The sequence below is a fragment of the Oncorhynchus keta genome, chromosome 34, assembly GCF_023373465.1.
Source record: "Oncorhynchus keta strain PuntledgeMale-10-30-2019 chromosome 34, Oket_V2, whole genome shotgun sequence".
Taxonomy (NCBI): domain Eukaryota; kingdom Metazoa; phylum Chordata; class Actinopteri; order Salmoniformes; family Salmonidae; genus Oncorhynchus; species Oncorhynchus keta.
In genome coordinates, this window is record NC_068454.1 from 13,160,324 (window position 1) to 13,184,323 (window position 24,000).

A 24,000-nucleotide genomic window follows, 5' to 3' on the forward strand; every position below is an offset into this window, starting at 1 on the left:
ACAAAATTGCTTCCAACACTCTACTCAGCAAACTGGATGCAGTTTATCACAGTGCCATCCGTTTTGTCACTAAAGCCCCTTATACTACCCACCACTGCGACTTGTATGCTCTAGTCGGCTGGCCCTCGCTACATATTCGTCGCCAGACCCACTGGCTCCAGGTCATCTACAAGGCCATGCTAGGTAAAGCTCCGCCTTATCTCAGTTCACTGGTCACGATGGCAACACCCATCCGTAGCACGCGATCCAGCAGGTGTATCTCACTGATCATCCCTCAAGCCAACACCTCATTCGGCCGCCTTTCGTTCCAGTACTCTGCTGCCTGTGACTGGAACGAATTGCAAAAATCGCTGAAGTTGGAGACTTTTATCTCCCTCACCAACTTCAAACATCAGCTATCTGAGCAGCTAACCGATCGCTGCAGCTGTACATAGTCTATTGGTAAATAGCCCACCCATTTTCACCTACCTCATCCCCACAGTTTTTATTTATTTACTTTTCTGCTCTTTTGCACACCAATATCTCTACCTGTACATGATCATCTGATCATTTATCACTCCAGTGTTAATCTGCAATATTGTAATTATTCGCCTACCTCCTCATGCCTTTTGCACACATTGTATATAGACTCCCCTTTTTTTCTACTGTGTTATTGACTAGTTAATTGTTTACTCCATGTGTAACTCTGTGTTGTCTGTTCACACTGCTATACTTTATCTTGGCCAGGTCGCAGTTGCAAATGAGAACTTGTTCTCAACTAGCCTACCTGGTTAAATAAAGGTGAAATAAAAATACAATTTTAAAAGATGCTGCACAAAAGAGAGACTGGGGCAGTAGAGGCTGCTGAGTGGGAAAACCAGGTTTTTGATACCATTCCATTCACTCCATTCCGCTCATTATTATGAGCCGTCCTCCCCGCAGCAGCCTTCACTGGAGTGGAGAATCGTTTTGCAAGACAGAGAGAGAGAGAGAGAGAGAGAGAGAGAGAGAGAGAGAGAGAGAGAGAGAGAGAGAGAAGCAAACTGAGTTGTTTTGAAACTGATATGAATATACAGGTTTATGCATTGAGCCAAACGAATGAGGGGCATTTGAGGACTCTTCTGGCTTGAAAACCACTTTCAGGTCAAAAGGGGAAGGGAGAGAGAGAGAGAGAGAGAGAGAGAGAGAGAGAGAGAGAGAGAGAGAGAGAGAGTGTCATAATTCCCCCAGTCTGTGACCAGGAGGACATGGCTGTACGTGTGGGTTTGACAGTTGGGCAGAGCGACAGATTGAGTTTCCTGTTTTCATTCAGTTGTGTCGAGATGCAACAGTGTACCTCTCTCTCTCTCTCTCTCTCTCTCTCTCTCTCTCTCTCTCTCTCTCTCTCTTTCTTCCCCTCTCTCTCTCGCTCTCTCTCTCTTTTCTCTCTCTCCCTCTTTCTTCCCCTCTCTCTCTCGCTCTCTCTCTCTCTTCTCTCTCTCTCTCTTTCTTCCCTTCTCTCTCTCTTTCTCTTTCTCTCTCTCTCTCTCTTTCTTCCCTCTCTCTCACTCTCTCTCTCTCTCTCTCTCTCTCTCTCTCTCTCTCTCTCTCTCTCTCTCTCTCTTTTCTTTCCCTCTCTCGCTCTCTCTCTTTCTCTCTCCCTCTTTCTTCCCCTCTCTCTCGCTCTCTCTTTCTCTCTCTCTCTTTCTTCCCCCTCTCTCTCTCTTTCTCTCTCTCTCTCTCTCTCTCTCTCTCTCTCTCTCTCTCTCTCTCTCTCTCTCTCTACCTCTCTCTCTCTCTCTCTCTCTCTCTCCCGCTCTCTCTCTCTTCTCTCTCTCTCTCTCTCTCGCTCTCTCTCTCTTTCTCTCTCTCTCTTTCTTCCCCCCTCTCTCTCGCTCTCTCTCTATTTCTCTCTCTATCTCTTTCTCTCTCTCTTTCTTCCATTCTGTCTCTCTCTCTCTCTCTCTATTTCTCTCTCTATCTCTTTCTCTCTCTCTTTCTTCCATTCTGTCTCTCTCTCTATCTCTATTTCTCTTTTTCTTTTTCCCCTCCTCTCTCGCAATCTCTCTCTTGCTCTGTCTCTCTTTCTCTCTATCTTTCTCTGTCTCCCCCCTCTCTCCCTGTGACACATTCAGATTAGAAGAAAATATGTACATTTGGCATTGTACTCAGATCAGAACCTGACACAGTCTCTCTAAACATGTTCAGTGTGTGCGTTATTGTGTTTATGTCAGAGAATACACACAGACACACATGATTATGTTGCTTTGAAACATACTTTTATTTTTAAAATATGAGAACTGAAACCTACTCTTACCCCTTGTTCTCTTTAATATTAAAGGAGAGTTACAGTCAGGGGGTGTTGAGGTACAAAGTCTTCTGAATGTTATATCTGAGTGTTGATTCTAGTGGGGTTAATTGACACCACCTGCAGTGAATAAATTAAGTGTTCTTTGAGTCGCAATGGTCATAAAGGGTTTACTTTTAATTCAAACACATTCACTTAGACATAGGATGTTATGTATTGTGTGGCTGTAGGATTGTGACGCAGAGAACATGACTCATAGCCAGTCAGCTAGTGGCCGAGTGGGAGCGATAAGACACAGCCTATCAAATCAGGATCAAGGCTGGGTTGTTTTTCTGGTGTAATGCCTCTTTATATAGAGGTGTGGAAACACTGAGCAGAGGTGAGAGAACGGCGTGAGATTCGTGTTCATACAGACTTCTTATACCATGTAACATTCAGATAAGGAACTTGTAAAGACAATGTCATGTATTTCCTCTGGTAACAACCCTTGTTGCAAATACTGCAACAGTGGCACACAGATACACAATGAATGGGTTTTCTTGAGCATGTATTTGTTAGCCTGCTTGAAGCCTGCTTGAGACATTTTGTTCTTGTTCCAGTACTTCCTTGAAGTACTCACTGATCTGATGATAAACAAGGAGTGAAAGGAGTAAAAGCTAAATAATTTCTTTCACCTATTCAGTCATGTCAGAGGATCTGTGATTACTTCCGGGACCCATCCAATCTTTTAGAATATGCTGGGAGGAAGGAAGGAGCAAAGGATTCTGGGAGCTTGGCCTGCTTTTCGTGTTGTGTGTAGCAGGTGTTCTCTCTGGCCGGGACAGACTGGGATGGGTGCCTGTTTGCATGTGTGGTTATGCATGTGTGTGTGTGTGTTGTAGTATCTTTTTCTGTAAACTGTTGCTGGGCAAAACACTATGCCACAGGAGGCTGCTGAGGGGAGGACGGCTCATAGTAATGTCTGGAACGGAGCAAATGGAATGGCATCAAACATGTGGAAACCATGTATTTGATACCATTCCACTGATTCCACTCCTGTCATTACCATGAGCCCGTCCTCCCAAATGAAGGTGCCACCAACCTCCAGTGGACGACGTGTAATGAGAATTAGACAGCATTAGTTCTATGACACAAAAGATGAAGTGTAGATTGCCTTTTCTTCTCTCTCACGCTCTGTCTCTTCCTCTCCGTCTGTCTCTTGGCTCCCTGCAGCTGTGTGGAAAGTCACATTTCCCCTAACTCAGCCTCTTCACACTGCATGTGTTAGCACTTTTACAGACAGAGAATAGAAATCAGCCACCACAGGGCACAGACAATTACAGAGTTTCTCCATCATTGTGTTTCTCCTCTTCCACCAATCACTCACTGTTGTCAGATGCTTTCTTTTCCGAAAACCCAAAGATTCCTAGAACTTCACACACATTCCCTGGAGCATAGTGTCCCTCTGGGCCCTGAAGCTTGGAGTTTTCCCTCTCAGCTCGCCCATCACTTCATGAAAGTTTCCGAGCTGTTGAATATTTCAATAGGTTGTTAGGAATCAGGAACAACGATTATAGAGGAGCACCGACTCTGAGGCCAGAATAGAAAGCAAACTTTAAAGTATAGATTTAAGACTACTCTAAAGTATAGATTTAAGACTACTCTAAAGTATAGATGTAAGACTACTTTAAAGTATAGATTTAAGACTACTCTAAAGTATAGATGTAAGACTACTTTAAAGTATAGATTTCAGACTACTCTAAAGTATAGATGTAAAACTACTTTAAAGTACAGATGTAGATGTAGGATTGAGCTGAATAGTACATAAGAGGGGCGGCTGTGTTGTGGTGACATTGTGCTACTCATGACACTGTTTAGCGACAGTTCATGTGCCTCACCTTGATTCAGCAGAGTGGGAAGGGTCACGTAGATAACAAATAATGATCAGGTGAAGTGTGTGTCCACCATCCACTCCAACCATTCTGTTTCTATGGTGACGGTGGCTAATACCTTTGTTGTCATTATCTCTCTTTTCCTCCAGCTCCATCGCTAAGAGACCAGAGAGGAAGAGACCGTCACACAGGAAATGATCATTCCAACACACACACAGGGATCTGATCTGAAGACAGTGTTTGTGTGAGGAGGGCGTGTGGTGTCTGTTCTTAACCCCCTCCACCCCTTACCCAGAATCCTCTTCTCCAACCCCTCAGACCCCTAACCCCTGACCCTCAAGCCATGATGTCGGGGAAGGGGAAGGTTAGCCCGCGTCACCGGCCATGGTCCGTATACCGGGCTAACACCTTTGACCACTCTGCTGAGATGATGGGGCTGACACTGGCAGGTAAGGGTCCGTTTACTATAGTTACTGTAGTTAGACTATTTCTTATTGCCCACTGAGTTGATGCAGGCTGTCAAAATATGCATGTGCATAATCTTGCCTTGTTAGTCACTGTAGCTGTAGTAAAGAAACCGTTTCTCTGTGTTGTTGTAGGTAACAGTCAGGACCCAGATGAACCGGTGTTGGAGTTCAGCCTGGGTGAGTGTGGCGATGCTGAAGTCAACTTCTCACTGCTATTCAATTGTCTTTGATATATACAGTGCATTCAGAACGTTTTCAAACCCCTTGACTTTTTCCACATTTTGTTAGGTTACAGCCTTATTATAAAATCTACACACAATAGCCCACAATGACAAAGTGAAAACAGGTTTTTAGAAATGTTAGCACATTTATTAAACATTAAAAACAGAAATACCTTATTGACATAAGTATTCAGACCGTTTGCTATGAGACTCGAAATTGATCTCAGGTGCATCCTGTTTCCATTGATCATCCTTGAGATGTTTCAACAACCTGACTGGAGAACAGAGGGGCCTCCATCATTCTTAAATGGAAGATGTTTGGAACCACCAAGACACTTCCTCGAGCTGGCCGCCCGGCCAAACTGAGCAATCACGGGAGAAGGGCATTGGTCAGGGAGGTGACCAAGAATCCGATGGTCACTCTGACAGAGCTCCAGAATTCCTCTCTGGCGATGGGAGAACCTTCCAGAAGAACAACCATTTCTGCAGCAATCCACCAATCAGGCCTTTATGGTAGAGTGGCCAGACGGAAGCCAGTCCTCAGTAAATGGCACATAACAGCACTCGTGGAGTTTGCCAAAAGGAACCTAACGATTAGTCTGAAGGAAACCTGGCACCATCCCTACGGTGAAGCATGGTGGTAGCAGCATCATGCTGGATCATGCAGGATGTTTTTCAGCGGTGGGGACTGGTGGGTGGGACCATAACACTCTACACCATGTTGACCTAACCATAACGCTCTACACCATGTTGACCTAACCATAACGCTCTACACCATGTTGACCTAACCATAACGTAACCATTACGCTCTACACCATGTTGACCTAACCATAACGTAACCATAACGCTCTACACCATGTTGACCTAACCATAACGCTCTACACCATGTTGACCTAACCATAACGCTCTACACCATGTTGACCTAACCATAACGCTCTACATCATGTTGACCTAACCATAACACTCTACACCATGTTGACCTAACCATAACACTCTACACCATGTTGACCTAACCATAACGCTCTACACCATGTTGACCTAACCATAACACTCTACACCATGTTGACCTAACCATAACGCTCTACATCATGTTGACCTAACCATAACACTCTACACCATGTTGACCTAACCATAACGCTCTACACCATGTTGACCTAACCATAACGCTCTACACCATGTTGACCTAACCATAACGCTCTACACCATGTTGACCTAACCATAACACTCTACACCATGTTGACCTAACCATAACACTCTACACCATGTTGACCTAACCATAACGCTCTACACCATGTTGACCTAACCATAACGCTCTACATCATGTTGACCTAACCATAACACTCTACATGTTGACCTAACCATAACACTCTACATGTTGACCTAACCATAACGCTCTACATCATGTTGACCTAACCATAACACTCTACATGTTGACCTAACCATAACACTCTACACCATGTTGACCTAACCATAACACTCTACATGTTGACCTAACCATAACGCTCTACACCATGTTGACCTAACCATAACACTCTACATGTTGACCTAACCATAACGCTCTACATCATGTTGACCTAACCATAACACTCTACATGTTGACCTAACCATAACACTCTACACCATGTTGACCTAACCATAACACTCTACATGTTGACCTAACCATAACGCTCTACACCATGTTGACCTAACCATAACACTCTACATGTTGACCTAACCATAACGCTCTACACCATGTTGACCTAACCATAACACTCTACATGTTGACCTAACCATAACGCTCTACACCATGTTGACCTAACCATAACACTCTACACCATGTTGACCTAACCATAACACTCTACACCATGTTGACCTAACCATAACGCTCTACATCATGTTGACCTAACCATAACGCTCTACACCATGTTGACCTAACCATAACGCTCTACACCATGTTGACCTAACCATAACGCTCTACATCATGTTGACCTAACCATAACACTCTACACCATGTTGACCTAACCATAACACTCTACACCATGTTGACCTAACCATAACGCTCTACACCATGTTGACCTAACCATAACGCTCTACACCATGTTGACCTAACCATAACACTCTACACCATGTTGACCTAACCATAACATAACCATAACGCTCTACACCATGTTGACCTAACCATAACGCTCTACACCATGTTGACCTAACCATAACGCTCTACACCATGTTGACCTAACCATAACACTCTACACCATGTTGACCTAACCATAACGCTCTACATCATGTTGACCTAACCATAACACTCTACATCATGTTGACCTAACCATAACACTCTACCCCATGTTGACCTAACCATAACACTCTACACCATGTTGACCTAACCATAACACTCTACATCATGTTGACCTAACCATAACACTCTACACCATGTTGACCTAACCATAACACTCTACATCATGTTGACCTAACCATAACACTCTACACCATGTTGACCTAACCATAACACTCTACCCCATGTTGACCTAACCATAACACTCTACATCATGTTGACCTAACCATAACGCTCTACCCCATGTTGACCTAACCATAACACTCTACACCATGTTGACCTAACCATAACACTCTACACCATGTTGACCTAACCATAACACTCTACACCATGTTGACCTAACCATAACACTCTACACCATGTTGACCTAACCATAACGCTCTACACCATGTTGACCTAACCATAACACTCTACACCATGTTGACCTAACCATAACGTAACCATAACGCTCTACACCATGTTGACCTAACCATAACGTAACCATAACACTCTACACCATGTTGACCTAACCATAACGTAACCATAACACTCTACACCATGTTGACCTAACCATAACGTAACCATAACACTCTACACCATGTTGACCTAACCATAACGTAACCATAACGCTCTACACCATGTTGACCTAACCATAACGTAACCATAACACTCTACACCATGTTGACCTAACCATAACACTCTACACCATGTTGACCTAACCATAACGCTCTACACCATGTTGACCTAACCATAACGCTCTACACCATGTTGACCAAACCATAACACTCTACCCCATGTTGACCTAACCATAACACTCTACACCATGTTGACCTAACCATAACACTCTACACCATGTTGACCTAACCATAACACTCTACACCATGTTGACCTAACCATAACACTCTACACCATGTTGACCTAACCATAACACTCTACACCATGTTGACCTAACCATAACGCTCTACACCATGTTGACCTAACCATAACACTCTACACCATGTTGACCTAACCATAACACTCTACACCATGTTGACCTAACCATAACACTCTACACCATGTTGACCTAACCATAACACTCTACACCATGTTGACCTAACCATAACGCTCTACACCATGTTGACCTAACCATAACACTCTACACCATGTTGACCTAACCATAACATAACCATAACGCTCTACACCATGTTGACCTAACCATAACGCTCTACACCATGTTGACCTAACCATAACGCTCTACACCATGTTGACCTAACCATTACGTAACCATAACGCTCTACACCATGTTGACCTAACCATAACGTAACCATAACGCTCTACACCATGTTGACCTAACCATTACGTAACCATAACGCTCTACACCATGTTGACCTAACCATAACGTAACCAACATGATCTACACCACGATGACCTAAGGTTGCTGGATCGAATCCCCGAGCTGGACATGGTCAAAATGTGTCGTTCTGCCCCTGACCAAGGCAGTTAACCAAATGTTGCCCGGGAGGCAGTCATTGTAAATAAGAATTTGTTCTTAACTGACATGCCTAGTTAAATAAAGGTTCAATTAAAAATAATATGAAAACGCACTCAAGACCTCAGACTGGGGTGAAGATTCACCTTCCAACAGAACAATGACCCTAACCATATAGCCAGAACATTGGAGGAGTGGCTTCGGGACAAGTCTCTGAATGAGTGGCCCAGTCAGAGCCCGGACTTGAATCAGATGAACATCTCTGGAGAGACCTGACCTGTGCAGTGACTCTCCCCATCCAACCTGACAGAGCTTGAGAGGATCTGCAGAGAAGAATTGGAGAAACTCCCCAAATACAGGTGTGCCAAGCTTGTAGTGTCATACCCAAGAAGACTTGATGCTGTAATTGCTGCCAACGGTGCTTCAAGAAAGTACTGAGTAAAGGGTCTGAAGACTTATGTAAATATTTCTGTTTTTAAGAATAAATACATTTGCAAACATTTCTAAAACCTGTTTTTGCTTTGTCATTATGGGGTATTGTGTGTAGATTGATGAGGGGAAAAATCTACTTAACACATTTTTTAATAAGCCTGTAAAGTAATAAAATGTGGAAAAAGTCAAGGGGTCTGAAAACTTTCGAAATGCACGGTACACACCCATTGATTATTGAAGAGTGTAACTTATTAATTACTTCTGAGGTTAGTACAACTATCTTTCCTATCATAACACAAACTCTAAAGTTGTATTGCTCTGTCTATGAATTTAATAGTGGTTACCCCAGCTCCATCTCTCAACATTGTGCCATCAATGTTCATTTCCTCTGTTGTATTCCCAGCCTGCAGTGAACTGGTCACACAAGCGTTTGAGCGTAAGCCAATCAGCTTTGTGGCGGTCAGCTGTACAACTCCTCCCCAAGCCTTCTGGACCAAACACGCTCAGACAGAGATCATAGAGGTAGGACCACACCACTTTGACCTCCCAAATGTAACTAACATTGACCTAACCATAACATAACCAACACACTCTTCACCACCTTGACCTAACCATAAAGTAACCACACTGCTTTACACCACGTTGACCTAACCATAACATAACCACAAATCTCTACACCACGTTGACCTACACATAACATAACCATAAATCTCTACACATCGTTGACCTAACCATAACATAACCAACACGCTCTTCACCACGTTGACCTAACCATAACATAACCACAAATCTCTACACCACGTTGACCTACACATAACATAACCATAAATCTCTACACATCGTTGACCTAACCATAACATAACCAACACGCTCTTCACCACGTTGACCTAACCATAACGTAACCAACACGCTCTTCACCACGTTGACCTAACCATAACATAACCAACACGCTCTTCACCACGTTGACCTAACCATAACATAACCAACACGCTCTTTACCACGTTGACCTAACCATAACATAACCAACACGCTCTTCACCACGTTGACCTAACCATAACATAACCAACACACTCTTCACCACGTTGACCTAACCATAACATAACCAACACGCTCTTCACCACGTTGACCTGACCATAACATAACCAACACGCTCTTCACCACGTTGACCTAACCATAACATAACCAACACACTCTTCACCACGTTGACCTAACCATAACGTAACCAACACGCTCTTCACCACGTTGACCTAACCATAACATAACCAACACGCTCTTCACCACGTTGACCTAACCATAACATAACCAACACGCTCTTTACCACGTTGACCTAACCATAACATAACCAACACGCTCTTCACCACGTTGACCTAACCATAACGTAACCAACACACTCTTCACCACGTTGACCTAACCATAACGTAACCAACACGCTCTTTACCACGTTGACCTAACCATAACGTAACCAACACACTCTTCACCACGTTGACCTAACCATAACATAATCAACACACTCTTCACCACGTTGACCTAACCATAACGTAACCAACACGCTCTTCACCACGTTGACCTAACCATAATGTAACCAACACGCTCTTCACCACGTTGACCTAACCATAACGTAACCAACACGCTCTTCACCACGTTGACCTAACCATAATGTAACCAACACGCTCTTCACCACGTTGACCTAACCATAACGTCTTCCAACACGCTCTTCACCACGTTGACCTAACCATAATGTAACCAACACGCTCTTCACCACGTTGACCTAACCATAACATAACCAACACGCCCTTCACCACGTTGACCTAACCATAACATAACCAACACGCTCTTCACCACGTTGACCTAACCATAACATAACCAACACGCTCTTCACCACGTTGACCTAACCATAATGTAACCAACACACTCTTCACCACGTTGACCTAACCAACCATAATGTAACCAACACGCTCTTCACCACGTTGACCTAACCATAACATAACCAACACACTCTTCACCACGTTGACCTAACCATAACATAACCAACACACTCTTCACCACGTTGACCTAACCATAACGTAACCAACACACTCTTCACCACGTTGACCTAACCATAATGTAACCAACACGCTCTTCACCACGTTGACCTAACCATAATGTAACCAACACGCTCTTCACCACGTTGACCTAACCATAACATAACCAACACACTCTTCACCACGTTGACCTAACCATAATGTAACCAACACGCTCTTCACCACGTTGACCTGACCATAACATAACCAACACGCTCTTCACCACGTTGACCTAACCATAACATAACCAACACGCTCTTTACCACATTGACCTAACCATAACATAACCAACACGCACTTCACCACGTTGAAATAAAATTTGATTTGATTTGACCTAACCATAATGTAACCACACTGCTTTACACCACAATGAACACTGCCAATTCTCACACATTGGCCATGAGACACGCATTTGACCCTCTTCTCACATACACATGCCACACCTCATATCTCACCCATTGAAAAGTACTGCATTTATTTGTTTAATTACTCCATTGTATAGTCAGTGTGATAACTTTTCAACTGAGCTCCAAATCATTTAGAAATCAGAGCATCTGCGCCTGCAATTTAACATCACGAGCTGCACCTTTATCATTGTCCTGTCGCAGCACTGTGAACTGCGACACATTCTAGCATGTGATTGGTCTAGTTATGTAAAGGATCAAGGGGATTGAATGTACGTTGTAAAGAAAAGGTTCAAAAGACTGTAAAAAGAGCAGCACTGGAGACGTGTTTTATCTACAAAGTTGTCAACAAAAAGAGGTTGCTGTTACTCCCGTCCTTATTGCAGAATGCTGCCTTTTCACAGCATGTACTAAAGTCCATTTAATGCACACTTGCATTAGTCCCTCATTTGGTGATTGACGTTTTGGCTGTGACAACGAAACGGTAGCAGACAGATCTACAGTTTGTTTTAACAGGGAAGTTTGGTAGGGTGAACTGATGTGTAACTATGAAAATAATTTTGTCAAACAGATTGTGAAACCAAAAGTGTAAGTTTAATTCTAGAGGTAGGACAATACATAACACATCATTTGGGTAGAGTGTAGGAGCAGATTTATGCAATCTAGTCTTCAGGAGATTTTATTGGCTATTTACTTGATTTAGTCTGATCAGTGGAACAGTTCTCATTCTTAACAATGGGCTAAAATGTAGGGTAATTACTGTGCTTGTCAGCAAGAACACTACTGTTAATCCCCACACGTATTAAAATGTTCCACTTCTTACCAATTTTGCCAGTGGAATCACATATTTGAAATCTGATATGCCTATTTGTGTCACTGAAAATGAATTCGATGAGGCTATGTATTTTTGTAGCCATTCATGGACAGTTTTGAATAAGTCATACAAATAAGCATGGGATATTACATGCTCCAGGCCTCTCATGTAATTGTTTTACTTTTGAGTATTGGCAGAGATTGTAGGGGGACTCACAACTCATAAATGCATCATATCTTATGCAGAGTTAGATGGTGGCAAGGCTTTTCAACTCGTAAACCCCCTGAATATTCATATTCATTCGATTAAAAAAAAAATTGTGTGATTTTGAGAATTGGTATAACAAGAATACATTTACATTACATTTAAGTCATTTAGCAGACACTCTTATCCAGAGCGACTTACAAATTGGTGCATACACCTTATGACATCCAGTGGAACAGCCACTTTACAATAGTGCATCTAAATCTTTTTAGGGGGGTGAGAAGGATTACTTACCCTATCCTAGGTATTCCTTGAAGTTTCAGGTGTCTCCGGAAGGGAAGCACTTGGGAAACATAGATTGGGAGTGGCCAACCCTCCGAGAGAAAAAGCAGGATTTTCTTGAACTCCTATTTTAAAGAGTTCACCTAAATTACAAAATATTGTCACGGATGACTAGGAGTGGAAGGTAGGAATCAGGTGCAGAGAGCAGAGGGTTCACGGAAAAATGCACTTTATTCCGGCACAAAATGGTCATGCCAAAAAAACACAGGACGGAAAACACTGACCAACCCAAAACACAGGGCTGAAAACACTGACCAACCCCAAACACAGGGCTGAACACACTGACCAACCCAAAACACAGGGCTGAAAACACTGACCAACCCAAAACACAGGACGGAAAACACTGGCCAACCCAAAACACAGGGCTGAAAACACTGACCAACCCAAAACACAGGACGGAAAACACTGACCAACCCCAAACACAGGGCTGAACACACTGACCAACCCAAAACACAGGACGGAAAACACTGACCAACCCAAAACACAGGACGGAAAACACTGACCAACCCAAAACACAGGGCTGAAAACACTGACCAACCCCAAACACAGGGCTGAACACACTGACCAACCCAAAACACAGGGCTGAAAACACTGACCAACCCAAAACACAGGACGGAAAACACTGGCCAACCCAAAACACAGGGCTGAAAACACTGACCAACCCAAAACACAGGACGGAAAACACTGACCAACCCCAAACACAGGGCTGAACACACTGACCAACCCAAAACACAGGACGGAAAACACTGACCAACCCAAAACACAGGACGGAAAACACTGACCAACCCAAAACACAGGGCTGAAAACACTGACCAACCCCAAACACAGGGCTGAACACACTGACCAACCCAAAACACAGGGCTGAAAACACTGACCAACCCAAAACACAGGGCTGAAAACACTAACCAACCCAAAACACAGGACGGAAAACACTGACCAACCCAAAACACAGGGCTGAAAACACTGACCAACCCCAAACACAGGGCTGAAAACACTGACCAACCCCAAACACAGGGCTGAAAACACTGACCAACCGCAAAACACAGGACGGAAAACACTGACCAACCCAAAACACAGGGCTGAAAACACTGACGAACCCCAAACACAGGGCTGAACACACTGACCAACCCAAAACACAGGGCTGAAAACACTGACCAACCCAAAACACAGGACGAAAAACACTGACCAACCCCAAACACAGGGCTGAACACACTGACCAACCCAAAACACAGGACGGAAAACACTGACCAACCCAAAACACAGGACGGAAAACACTGACCAACCCAAAACACAGGGCTGAAAACACTGACCAACCCCAAACACAGGGCTGAAAACACTGACCAACCCCAAACACAGGGCTGAACACACTGACCAACCCAAAACGCAGGGCTGAATACACTGACCAACCCAAAACACAGGGCTGAAAACACTGACCAACCCCAACCACAGGGCTGAAAACACTGACCAACCCCAAACACAGGGCTGAACACACTGACCAACCCAAAACACAGGGCTGAAAACACTGACCAACCCAAAACACAGGGCTGAAAACACTGGCCAACCCCAAACACAGGGCGGAAAACACTGACCAACCCAAAACACAGGGCGGAAAACACTGACCAACCCAAAACACAGGGCTGAAAACACTAACCAACCCAAAACACAGGGCTGAAAACACTGACCAACCCAAAACACAGGGCTGAAAACACTGACCAACCCCAAACACAGGGCTGAAAACACTGACCAACCCCAAACACAGGGCTGAACACACTGACCAACCCAAAACACAGGGCTGAAAACACTGACCAACCCAAAACACAGGCTGAAAACACTGGCCAACCCCAAACACAGGATGGAAAACTCTGACCAACCCAAAACACAGGGCGGAAAACACTGACCAACCCAAAACACAGGGCTGAAAACACTAACCCACCCAAAACACAGGGCTGAAAACACTGACCAACCCCAAACACAGGGCTGAAAACACTGACCAACCCCAAACACAGGACTGAAAACACTGACCAACCCCAAACACAGGGCTGAAAACACCGACCAACCCCAAACACAGGGCTGAAAACACTGACCAACCCCAAACACAGGGCTGAAAACACTGACCAACCCAAAACACTGACCAACCCAAAACACAGGGCTGAAAACACTGACCAACCCAAACACAGGACGGAAAACACTGACCAACCCCAAACACAGGGCGAAAAACACTGACCAACCCCAAACACAGGGCTGAAAACACTGACCAACCCCAAACACAGGGCTGAAAACACTGACCAACCCAAAACACTGACCAACCCAAAACACAGGGCTGAAAACACTGACCAACCCAAACACAGGACGGAAAACACTGACCAACCCAAAACACAGGGCGGAAAACACTGACCAACCCAAAACACAGGGCTGAAAACACTAACCCACCCAAAACACAGGGCTGAAAACACTGACCAACCCCAAACACAGGGCTGAAAACACTGACCAACCCAAAACACAGGGCTGAAAACACTGACGAACCCCAAACACAGGGCTGAACACACTGACCAACCCAAAACACAGGGCTGAAAACACTGACCAACCCAAAACACAGGACGGAAAACACTGACCAACCCCAAACACAGGGCTGAACACACTGACCAACCCAAAACACAGGACGGAAAACACTGACCAACCCAAAACACAGGACGGAAAACACTGACCAACCCAAAACACAGGGCTGAAAACACTGACCAACCCCAAACACAGGGCTGAAAACACTGACCAACCCCAAACACAGGGCTGAACACACTGACCAACCCAAAACACAGGGCTGAAAACACTGACCAACCCAAAACACAGGGCTGAAAACACTGACCAACCCCAAACACAGGGCTGAAAACACTGACCAACCCCAAACACAGGGCTGAACACACTGACCAACCCAAAACACAGGGCTGAAAACACTGACCAACCCAAAACACAGGGCTGAAAACACTGGCCAACCCCAAACACAGGACGGAAAACACTGACCAACCCAAAACACAGGGCGGAAAACACTGACCAACCCAAAACACAGGGCTGAAAACACTAACCCACCCAAAACACAGGGCTGAAAACACTGACCAACCCCAAACACAGGGCTGAAAACACTGACCAACCCCAAACACAGGGCTGAAAACACTGACCAACCCCAAACACAGGGCTGAACACACTGACCAACCCAAAACACAGGGCTGAAAACACTGACCAACCCAAAACACAGGGCTGAAAACACTGGCCAACCCCAAACACAGGATGGAAAACTCTGACCAACCCAAAACACAGGGCTGAACACACTGACCAACCCAAAACACAGGGCTGAAAACACTGACCAACCCAAAACACAGGGCTGAAAACACTGACCAACCCCAAACACAGGGCTGAAAACACTGACCAACCCCAAACACAGGGCTGAAAACACTGACCAACCCCAAACACAGGGCTGAAAACACTGACCAACCCCAAACACAGGGCTGAAAACACTGACCAACCCCAAACACAGGGCTGAAAACACTGACCAACCCAAAACACTGACCAACCCAAAACACAGGGCTGAAAACACTGACCAACCCAAACACAGGACGGAAAACACTGACCAACCCCAAACACAGGGCGGAAAACACTGACCAACCCCAAACACAGGGCTGAAAACACTGACCAACCCCAAACACAGGGCTGAAAACACTGACCAACCCAAAACACTGAACAACCCAAAACACAGGGCTGAAAACACTGACCAACCCAAACACAGGACGGAAAACACTGACCAACCCAAAACACAGGGCGGAAAACACTGACCAACCCAAAACACAGGGCTGAAAACACTAACCCACCCAAAACACAGGGCTGAAAACACTGACCAACCCCAAACACAGGGCTGAAAACACTGACCAACCCCAAACACAGGGCTGAAAACACTGACCAACCCCAAACACAGGGCTGAAAACACTGACCAACCCAAAACACAGGGCTGAAAACACTGACCAACCCAAAACACAGGGCTGAAAACACTGGCCAACCCCAAACACAGGACGGAAAACACTGACCAACCCAAAACACAGGGCGGAAAACACTGACCAACCCAAAACACAGGGCTGAAAACACTAACCCACCCAAAACACAGGGCTGAAAACACTGACCAACCCCAAACACAGGGCTGAAAACACTGACCAACCCCAAACACAGGACTGAAAACACTGACCAACCCCAAACACAGGGCTGAAAACACTGACCAACCCCAAACACAGGGCTGAAAACACTGACCAACCCCAAACACAGGGCTGAAAACACTGACCAACCCCAAACACAGGGCTGAAAACACTGACCAACCCAAAACACTGACCAACCCAAAACACAGGGCTGAAAACACTGACCAACCCCAAACACAGGGCTGAAAACACTGACCAACCCCAAACACAGGGCTGAAAACACTGACCAACCCCAAACACAGGACGGAAAACACTGACCAACCCAAAACACAGGGCTGAAAACACTGACCAACCCCAAACACAGGGCTGAACACACTGACCAACCCAAAACACAGGGCTGAAAACACTGACCAACCCAAAACACAGGACGGAAAACACTGGCCAACCCAAAACACAGGGCTGAAAACACTGACCAACCCCAAACACAGGACGGAAAACACTGACCAACCCCAAACACAGGGCTGAACACACTGACCAACCCAAAACACAGGACGGAAAACACTGACCAACCCAAAACACAGGACGGAAAACACTGACCAACCCAAAACACAGGGCTGAAAACACTGACCAACCCCAAACACAGGGCTGAACACACTGACCAACCCAAAACACAGGGCTGAAAACACTGACCAACCCAAAACACAGGGCTGAAAACACTGACCAACCCAAAACACAGGACGGAAAACACTGACCAACCCAAAACACAGGGCTGAAAACACTGACCAACCCCAAACACAGGGCTGAAAACACTGACCAACCCCAAACACAGGGCTGAAAACACTGACCAACCCAAAACACAGGACGGAAAACACTGACCAACCCAAAACACAGGGCTGAAAACACTGACCAACCCCAAACACAGGGCTGAAAACACTGACCAACCCAAAACACAGGGCGGAAAACACTGACCAACCCCAAACACAGGGCTGAACACACTGACCAACCCAAAACACAGGACGGAAAACACTGACCAACCCCAAACACAGGGCTGAAAACACTGACCAACCCCAAACACAGGGCTGAAAACACTGACCAACCCAAAACACAGGACGGAAAACACTGACCAACCCAAAACACAGGGCTGAAAACACTGACCAACCCAAAACACAGGGCTGAAAACACTGACCAACCCAAAACACAGGACGGAAAACACTGACCAACCCCAAACACAGGGCTGAACACACTGACCAACCCAAAACACAGGACGGAAAACACTGACCAACCCAAAACACAGGACGGAAAACACTGACCAACCCAAAACACAGGGCTGAAAACACTGACCAACCCCAAACACAGGGCTGAAAACATTGACCAACCCCAAACACAGGGCTGAAAACACTGACCAACCCAAAACACAGGGCTGAAAACACTGACCAACCCAAAACACAGGGCTGAAAACACTGGCCAACCCCAAACACAGGACGGAAAACACTGACCAACCCAAAACACAGGGCGGAAAACACTGACCAACCCAAAACACAGGGCTGAAAACACTAACCCACCCAAAACACAGGGCTGAAAACACTGACCAACCCCAAACACAGGGCTGAAAACACTGACCAACCCCAAACACAGGGCTGAAAACACTTTCCAACCCCAAACACAGGGCTGAACACACTGACCAACCCAAAACACAGGGCTGAAAACACTGACCAACCCAAAACACAGGGCTGAAAACACTGGCCAACCCCAAACACAGGACGGAAAACACTGACCAACCCAAAACACAGGGCGGAAAACACTGACCAACCCAAAACACAGGGCTGAAAACACTAACCCACCCAAAACACAGGGCTGAAAACACTGACCAACCCCAAACACAGGGCTGAAAACACTGACCAACCCCAAACACAGGGCTGAAAACACTGACCAACCCCAAACACAGGGCTGAACACACTGACCAACCCAAAACACAGGGCTGAAAACACTGACCAACCCAAAACACAGGGCTGAAAACACTGGCCAACCCCAAACACAGGATGGAAAACACTGACCAACCCAAAACACAGGGCGGAAAACACTGACCAACCCAAAACACAGGGCTGAAAACACTAACCCACCCAAAACACAGGGCTGAAAACACTGACCAACCCCAAACACAGGGCTGAAAACACTGACCAACCCCAAACACAGGACTGAAAACACTGACCAACCCCAAACACAGGGCTGAAAACACTGACCAACCCCAAACACAGGGCTGAAAACACTGACCAACCCCAAACACAGGGCTGAAAACACTGACCAACCCCAAACACAGGGCTGAAAACACTGACCAACCCAAAACACTGACCAACCCAAAACACAGGGCTGAAAACACTGACCAACCCAAACACAGGACGGAAAACACTGACCAACCCCAAACACAGGGCGGAAAACACTGACCAACCCCAAACACAGGGCTGAAAACACTGACCAACCCCAAACACAGGGCTGAAAACACTGACCAACCCAAAACACTGACCAACCCAAAACACAGGGCTGAAAACACTGACCAACCCAAACACAGGACGGAAAACACTGACCAACCCAAAACACAGGGCGGAAAACACTGACCAACCCAAAACACAGGGCTGAAAACACTAACCCACCCAAAACACAGGGCTGAAAACACTGACCAACCCCAAACACAGGGCTGAAAACACTGACCAACCCCAAACACAGGGCTGAAAACACTGACCAACCCCAAACACAGGGCTGAACACACTGACCAACCCAAAACACAGGGCTGAAAACACTGGCCAACCCCAAACACAGGATGGAAAACACTGACCAACCCAAAACACAGGGCTGAAAACACTGACCAACCCCAAACACAGGGCTGAAAACACTGACCAACCCCAAACACAGGACTGAAAACACTGACCAACCCCAAACACAGGGCTGAAAACACTGGCCAACCCCAAACACAGGGCTGAAAACACTGACCAACCCCAAACACAGGGCTGAAAACACTGACCAACCCCAAACACAGGGCTGAAAACACTGACCAACCCAAAACACTGACCAACCCAAAACACAGGGCTTAAAACACTGACCAACCCAAAACACAGGGCTGAAAACACTGACCAACCCCAAACACAGGGCTGAACACACTGACCAACCCAAAACACAGGGCTGAAAACACTGACCAACCCAAAACACAGGGCTGAAAACACTGACCAACCCAAAACACAGGACGGAAAACACTGACCAACCCAAAACACAGGGCTGAAAACACTGACCAACCCCAAACACAGGGCTGAAAACACTGACCAACCCCAAACACAGGGCTGAAAACACTGACCAACCCAAAACACAGGACGGAAAACACTGACCAACCCAAAACACAGGGCTGAAAACACTGACCAACCCCAAACACAGGGCTGAACACACTGACCAACCCAAAACACAGGGCTGAAAACACTGACCAACCCAAAACACAGGACGGAAAACACTGACCAACCCCAAACACAGGGCTGAACACACTGACCAACCCAAAACACAGGACGGAAAACACTGACCAACCCAAAACACAGGACGGAAAACACTGACCAACCCAAAACACAGGGCTGAAAACACTGACCAACCCCAAACACAGGGCTGAAAACATTGACCAAACCCAAACACAGGGCTGAAAACACTGACCAACCCATAACACAGGGCTGAAAACACTGACCAACCCAAAACACAGGGCTGAAAACACTGGCCAACCCCAAACACAGGACGGAAAACACTGACCAACCCCAAACACAGGGCTGAAAACACTGACCAACCCCAAACACAGGGCTGAAAACACTTTCCAACCCCAAACACAGGGCTGAACACACTGACCAACCCAAAACACAGGGCTGAAAACACTGACCAACCCAAAACACAGGGCTGAAAACACTGGCCAACCCCAAACACAGGACGGAAAACACTGACCAACCCAAAACACAGGGCGGAAAACACTGACCAACCCAAAACACAGGGCTGAAAACACTAACCCACCCAAAACACAGGGCTGAAAACACTGACCAACCCCAAACACAGGGCTGAAAACACTGACCAACCCCAAACACAGGGCTGAAAACACTGACCAACCCCAAACACAGGGCTGAACACACTGACCAACCCAAAACACAGGGCTGAAAACACTGACCAACCCAAAACACAGGGCTGAAAACACTGGCCAACCCCAAACACAGGATGGAAAACACTGACCAACCCAAAACACAGGGCGGAAAACACTGACCAACCCAAAACACAGGGCTGAAAACACTAACCCACCCAAAACACAGGGCTGAAAACACTGACCAACCCCAAACACAGGGCTGAAAACACTGACCAACCCCAAACACAGGACTGAAAACACTGACCAACCCCAAACACAGGGCTGAAAACACTGACCAACCCCAAACACAGGGCTGAAAACACTGACCAACCCCAAACACAGGGCTGAAAACACTGACCAACCCCAAACACAGGGCTGAAAACACTGACCAACCCAAAACACTGACCAACCCAAAACACAGGGCTGAAAACACTGACCAACCCAAACACAGGACGGAAAACACTGACCAACCCCAAACACAGGGCGGAAAACACTGACCAACCCCAAACACAGGGCTGAAAACACTGACCAACCCCAAACACAGGGCTGAAAACACTGACCAACCCAAAACACTGACCAACCCAAAACACAGGGCTGAAAACACTGACCAACCCAAACACAGGACGGAAAACACTGACCAACCCAAAACACAGGGCGGAAAACACTGACCAACCCAAAACACAGGGCTGAAAACACTAACCCACCCAAAACACAGGGCTGAAAACACTGACCAACCCCAAACACAGGGCTGAAAACACTGACCAACCCCAAACACAGGGCTGAAAACACTGACCAACCCCAAACACAGGGCTGAACACACTGACCAACCCAAAACACAGGGCTGAAAACACTGACCAACCCAAAACACAGGGCTGAAAACACTGGCCAACCCCAAACACAGGACGGAAAACACTGACCAACCCAAAACACAGGGCGGAAAACACTGACCAACCCAAAACACAGGGCTGAAAACACTAACCCACCCAAAACACAGGGCTGAAAACACTGACCAACCCCAAACACAGGGCTGAAAACACTGACCAACCCCAAACACAGGACTGAAAACACTGACCAACCCCAAACACAGGGCTGAAAACACTGACCAACCCCAAACACAGGGCTGAAAACACTGACCAACCCCAAACACAGGGCTGAAAACACTGACCAACCCCAAACACAGGGCTGAAAACACTGACCAACCCAAAACACTGACCAACCCAAAACACAGGGCTGAAAACACTGACCAACCCAAAACACAGAGCTGAAAACACTGACCAACCCCAAACACAGGGCTGAAAACACTGACCAACCCCAAACACAGGGCTGAAAACACTGACCAACCCAAAACACAGGGCTGAAAACACTGACCAACCCAAAACACAGGACGGAAAACACTGACCAACCCAAAACACAGGGCTGAAAACACTGACCAACCCCAAACACAGGGCTGAAAACACTGACCAACCCCAAACACAGGGCTGAAAACACTGACCAACCCAAAACACAGGACGGAAAACACTGACCAACCCAAAACACAGGGCTGAAAACACTGACCAACCCCAAACACAGGGCTGAACACACTGACCAACCCAAAACACAGGGCTGAAAACACTGACCAACCCAAAACACAGGACGGAAAACACTGACCAACCCCAAACACAGGGCTGAACACACTGACCAACCCAAAACACAGGACGGAAAACACTGACCAACCCAAAACACAGGACGGAAAATACTGACCAACCCAAAACACAGGGCTGAAAACACTGACCAACCCCAAACACAGGGCTGAAAACATTGACCAAACCCAAACACAGGGCTGAAAACACTGACCAACCCAAAACACAGGGCTGAAAACACTGACCAACCCAAAACACAGGGCTGAAAACACTGGCCAACCCCAAACACAGGGCGGAAAACACTGACCAACCCAAAACACAGGGCGGAAAACACTGACCAACCCAAAACACAGGGCTGAAAACACTAACCCACCCAAAACACAGGGCTGAAAACACTGACCAACCCCAAACACAGGGCTGAAAACACTGACCAACCCCAAACACAGGACTGAAAACACTGACCAACCCCAAACACAGGGCTGAAAACACTGACCAACCCCAAACACAGGGCTGAAAACACTGACCAACCCCAAACACAGGGCTGAAAACACTGACCAACCCAAAACACTGACCAACCCAAAACACAGGGCTGAAAACACTGACCAACCCAAACACAGGACGGAAAACACTGACCAACCCCAAACACAGGGCGGAAAACACTGACCAACCCCAAACACAGGGCTGAAAACACTGACCAACCCCAAACACAGGGCTGAAAACACTGACCAACCCCAAACACAGGGCTGAAAACACTGACCAACCCCAAACACAGGACGGAAAACACTGACCAACCCAAAACACAGGGCTGAAAACACTGACCAACCCCAAACACAGGGCTGAAAACACTGACCAACCCAAAACACAGGGCTGAAAACACTGACCAACCCCAAACACAGGGCTGAAAACACTGACCAACCCCAAACACAGGGCTGAAAACACTGACCAACCCCAAACACAGGACGGAAAACACTGACCAACCCAAAACACAGACGGAAAACACTGACCAACCCAAAACACAGGGCTGAAAACACTGACCAACCCAAAACACAGGGCGGAAAACACTGACCAACCCCAAACACAGGGCTGAAAACACTGACCAACCCAAAACACAGGGCGGAAAACACTGACCAACCCCAAACACAGGGCTGAAAACACTGACCAACCCAAAACACAGGACGGAAAACACTGATCAACCCCAAACACAGGGCTGAAAACACTGACCAACCCAAAACACAGGGCTG

At 46.3% G+C, this 24,000-nt stretch overlaps 1 protein-coding gene across 7 annotated transcripts in view; it reads left to right on the forward strand.

Annotated features, from left to right (window-relative positions):
• The window catches only part of LOC118366598 (inositol polyphosphate-4-phosphatase type I A-like), a 70,542-nt gene that overhangs the window by 14,658 nt on the left and 31,884 nt on the right, over positions 1-24,000 (forward strand). For 6 of the 7 annotated variants that reach the window (XM_052493193.1, XM_052493187.1, XM_052493192.1 and 3 more), the window contains exons 2-4: positions 4,287-4,586; positions 4,737-4,781; positions 9,416-9,534. In XM_052493193.1, the coding sequence (XP_052349153.1) occupies positions 4,481-4,586; positions 4,737-4,781; positions 9,416-9,534 (270 nt within the window). In that variant the 5' untranslated portion in view covers positions 4,287-4,480. The remainder of the gene's footprint in view (positions 1-4,286; positions 4,587-4,736; positions 4,782-9,415; positions 9,535-24,000) is intronic. The other variant, XM_052493190.1, reaches the window with a different exon arrangement.